The 4,478-nt window shown below is 34.3% G+C and overlaps 1 protein-coding gene across 1 annotated transcript; it reads right to left on the bottom strand.

Annotated features, from left to right (window-relative positions):
- Positions 1-699: 699 nt before the first annotated feature.
- LOC109220222 (metacaspase-3-like) lies at positions 700-4,062 on the bottom strand. Its single transcript, XM_019384682.1, has 5 exons — positions 3,299-4,062; positions 2,146-2,476; positions 1,954-2,074; positions 1,583-1,741; positions 700-923 (listed from the first exon to the last, which is right to left on the bottom strand). The coding sequence occupies exons 1-5, from the start codon at positions 3,756-3,758 to the stop codon at positions 864-866; spliced, it is 1,131 nt and encodes a 376-aa protein (XP_019240227.1). The 5' UTR covers positions 3,759-4,062; the 3' UTR covers positions 700-863.
- Positions 4,063-4,478: the final 416 nt, after the last annotated feature.

Raw genomic sequence — 4,478 nt, 5'->3', positions numbered from 1 at the left:
TGCTGATAATACTTACATCTTTATCTTTATAATTAGTTAAAATAGGGGTATTATTTTTATCTTTAAACTCAATTTTTTTTAAAAATTATTAGTTAAGATAGGGAAGTAGGTTGTATCTTTAGAAAAATCTTATTTACTATCTTCCCATTTAAATTAAAAAAAAAAAAAGCTTACCTTTCAAATTAAATTAAATGTTATTATAAATATTGGCGTAAATTGCCAAGTGGCTTTATAATAGCTTGCTACTTGGTTTAATCACAATGCAAACTTTATTCCTTTAATATAGATATATAGATGCGTAAAACATGAATATTTGATGCTATAACTCTCTGCTTTGGCTCATTTCTATCTGCTTTGTCTATTCATTTCCTGTGCCCTTGCACTTTTATCATATTTTATTAAAATTTATGAATTTTTTTTTCATTTCCTATGCCTTCATTAGTTATTTCTTCTTACGTACATCAACAAAATAAATCGGGCTTTGTGTGATCATGTTGATAATCTTCTAAAGATCGACATTTTTTGAGTATTATTTATTGAATCGACGGGGGAAGAGATCAAATCCATGAGATAAAGTGTGGTAAAACTTTGACCAGGCGATCTTCTACATCCAAATTTTCATCCAAAGGTTTATTGAGTAAAACCAGAATCATTACTGAAGCATACATATGAAAACCTTATGATTAAGTGAAAACCATATGATTAAGTTCACTTGACAGTGAAAGCTATATGAGTACACCCCACAAGAGATTGAAGCTCGATTTATATATTGATTAACCAAACACGGTACGAGAAATAGTTTATTTTATTTTTCAGCAGCCAATGCAGTTCTAATCAGGCTGGCATTTGATACCATTAAATTCCTATAGGATGAGTAGCTTGGAGTGGATATCAAACCGTTCAGAAGCAGATAGTTGAGGTTCCTGGGCAAAACCAGCAAAAACCATTAAAATAGATCAGCTTATGCAAAACATTCAAAAGGATAAATTAAAATTTATTTGACATATATGTCAATATCAACTATAACCTTGTGTTTTTTCATTTGGTTATGTTACCAACCAGCTACGTCTCCATCCGGCTCTTTAAGTGACCGTTAGGACATAAGAATTGTAAAATTCGGAAAAAGTAAAAATAATTCTAATTGAAAATGTTATTTGAAAGTTAGAGTTGTGTATGAACATGAATACAGTTTTGGGCTGTTTTTAAATTTTTGTGAGTGATTTGAAGTGAAAATTTTGAAAAACAACCTTCATGAATTTTTCAAATTTTCGGACAATTTTGAAATTCATTTTCAAAGTGAAATTGAAAATTTCATTGCCAAACGCTGATTTGGAATTTTGTTTTATTATTATTATTATTATTATTATTATTATTATAATATTTGAAAAAATGTGAAAAATTTTGTATGGCAAACGGCCCCTAAACCCTTTTTATCCATTCCATTCTATGTAGGCTTTCATGTTTAATTATGTTAAGTAGTTAAATGTTCACATAGCTATCATATTGAACCTCTTATTTATTAAGCCGGTAGAGTTATCAAGGAATATATTTTAAGAATTAGAATAATCTCATAGAAGTGCACCTGAGATACATCTTTACTATTCAGGCCTATTCCTTTTTGTGTCTCGTCAATCTTCTTGTGCATTGACAGAAGCAATCGTCCATAAGTCAATTTAGGCTCTTGCTCCAATGTTTTCACAAAACTATAAGTCAGTGCACCAGTTGGAAAACCTGTGAAAGCCTGCAGAAGTTACGTGTTACCAACTTTGATGCACAGATGTTAATGCAACTGAAAATGCTGATATAAATTTGAAGTAATGCGGCCTAAGAGTATATCATACTATATTAAGAGTCCGTTTAGATTGACTTAATAGGAACATAGCATTATATTTTCATTGTTAACAAACACCAATTGATTTAATATGGAGCGGACCATGCATGTATGAAACTTACAATCGTATCTCCAGTGCTCTGATGATCATCACAGGCGCTGATACATATTGCTATTCCCCCTCTGGTACCTTTATATGTACTATGTGGAGTGCGATGATCTTCCCACATATAGCTTCCTCCCCTAAAATCATATATATATATTGATGAAGTTTTGTTATGAAGAGCCAAAATTCAAAAAGAAGGTTCATTAACCTGTTTATTCTGCACATGAACTGCAAATCTAGAAAAGTTCCACTATGGCAAGCGTCGATTATAGCATGAAGTGTGACACCACGAGGTAGAGGCCTTATAATGGTTTCATTGATCTCATCATCTAGTATTCGTCCTTCTGTCTCGAAGTCAATAGGGCATAATGATTCGTCATATCCATCAACTTCATCGCCGTCAAGGTCACGTACTCGTGAGCCATGGCCAGAGTAGTGAAATACCAGTGAATCACCAGGTTGGCAACTGTGAACAAGCCAACGCAGGGCTGCTCTGATATTAGCTTTGGTTGGAATTCTAAATATATCTTTCTCATTCTCTGCAATGTTACGTGTTACAAGAGATGAGAAGTAGAAGCAGGCGCACTTTAGCTACTCAACTCAAATGAAACCTCACCTGACCCTATATAAGACATAATTCTTTGAACTTGTATTTACTCTGTCTTGTCCTAAATGTTGGTCATTTAGAAAATTTGATGTTTTAGAAAAAGAAGAAATCACATATATTAATATTTTTTTTTCAAAACAAGAAGTTATTTATTACTTTTTTTTTTTTCCGCAGCCACCCTTATTTTAAAAGACAAATAATATAATCAGAGGTAGTAATAGTATTTCATTTTTTGCACGCCTAAAGTATCATGTCATGTGAAATGAAAAGATATTCTCTTCATTCAAGAACTCATCTAATGGAATTCTTCTCGATCACAAAAAATGTTAACTAGTTTTCTCATAATTAGCAAGAAGATAACCTAATGAATGATGAAAATTATGTAAGTGGTCTTTCCTTTTTCCTTTACGTTATTCTTGAAAACAGAAAGAGCAGAAAGGAATTTATCAATCTTAACAAATTTTATCGACGACAAACATCTTGATTAGTGGAGCATCGCCTTTAGGGGCGAAGCTATGTATGACCAAGGGTGATAAACTGAACACCCTTCGTTGAATTATACTATGTATAGGGTAAAATATTACTGTACTTGTTATTGATTAAAACATCGATTTTGAACAACCTTGCATAGCCACAGGCAAAGAGTGTCCAAAATATGAACACCCTTATTGATTTCGTGGCTTCGGCACTGATCGCCTTCACTCTCGAAGTGAAAGACTAAAACAAGCATTTACATATATGGAGTTGGTGATACCTGTAAGAACAATTACTGATGCATTGGGGAACCCCAACTTGTCGACCAAAAGATATCTCATGGCTAAAACGTCATTGATGCTACCTTTCAAACTCTTGTTATGCCCACGGTAGTTAGCTCCACATAGAACTGCTCGCTTCCGTCCATGCACTGGTGGTGGAGGCTGAGGTCGCATGACCTGTGGTGACCTGATCTGGAAGGACTGTGGCCTAAAATTTCCATAACCAAATCCAGATGTTACTATCCTTGGTTTGACAGGATGAGCTGGTAGCCCTGTGTTCATTGAATTAATATTGTTACTGTACGGCCCATTGGCATTGACTGTAGGGACACCATGCATATTATTTCTTGGTTGGAATTGTGTGTAACGTTGGCACCTTGGACAGTAAATGGCTTTTGCTCCAATAGGAGCTGGCAGCTGCAGTCCACACTGTCTGCAGCTGTGCCTTCTGCTTTCCATTACTCTGCTCTTGTATGATGTTTGGAGAATAAACGATCAATAGATGTATTCGTAGTGTATTGGCCAAGGTAAAGAGACAAGCCCTTTGAGGGGAATGGTATATCTACTTATTTGACTAACAGATCCCTCAATATATAGGACCGTTGAGGTATTACAGGATCTTTAGAAAAGATGCCTCAAAAAATGAGAATACGAAGAGAATTTATAAGCTGTCCAACTCCCTCATGGTTAAACTTGAGTGACTGACAAGTGAAAGGCGTTGACTCTTAAAAGATATCTCCCGAGATGAGAGTGGCGAGGAAGTGTATAACTGTCCAATCCCTTTTATCTTCAACTACTATTGGACAAGTTTCCAACAATGGAAAAGGGTCACATTTGTCTCTTTACTAGCGAAAATAAGTATTAGATAGTTTGACTCGGCACGGAATTTAAGAAAAAAATAGAATACTTTTGAAACTTGTGGTCTTAAAAGCTTAAGGGGTAAAAGGTTTCGGGGGCCATGACATTTGTATAGCTATAAAAGCTTCTCAATAAGAGTAATGGGTAAAATGAAGAGTTTAAAGTTGAATTATTTCCAAATTTAGAAATGTGTCATTTGTTTTAGAACATACTAAAAAGGAAAGTACCTCATCTAATATGAAACAGAGGGAGTAACATTTATCTTCTCTTACAATAATTATTCCTACAGTCATACTTTAGGATCATATTTGACTCTATCTA

This window comes from Nicotiana attenuata, unplaced genomic scaffold (assembly GCF_001879085.1).
Source record: "Nicotiana attenuata strain UT unplaced genomic scaffold, NIATTr2, whole genome shotgun sequence".
In the NCBI taxonomy this organism is placed as follows: Eukaryota; Viridiplantae; Streptophyta; class Magnoliopsida; order Solanales; family Solanaceae; genus Nicotiana; species Nicotiana attenuata.
This window is presented reverse-complemented; position numbering and strand designations above follow the sequence as displayed.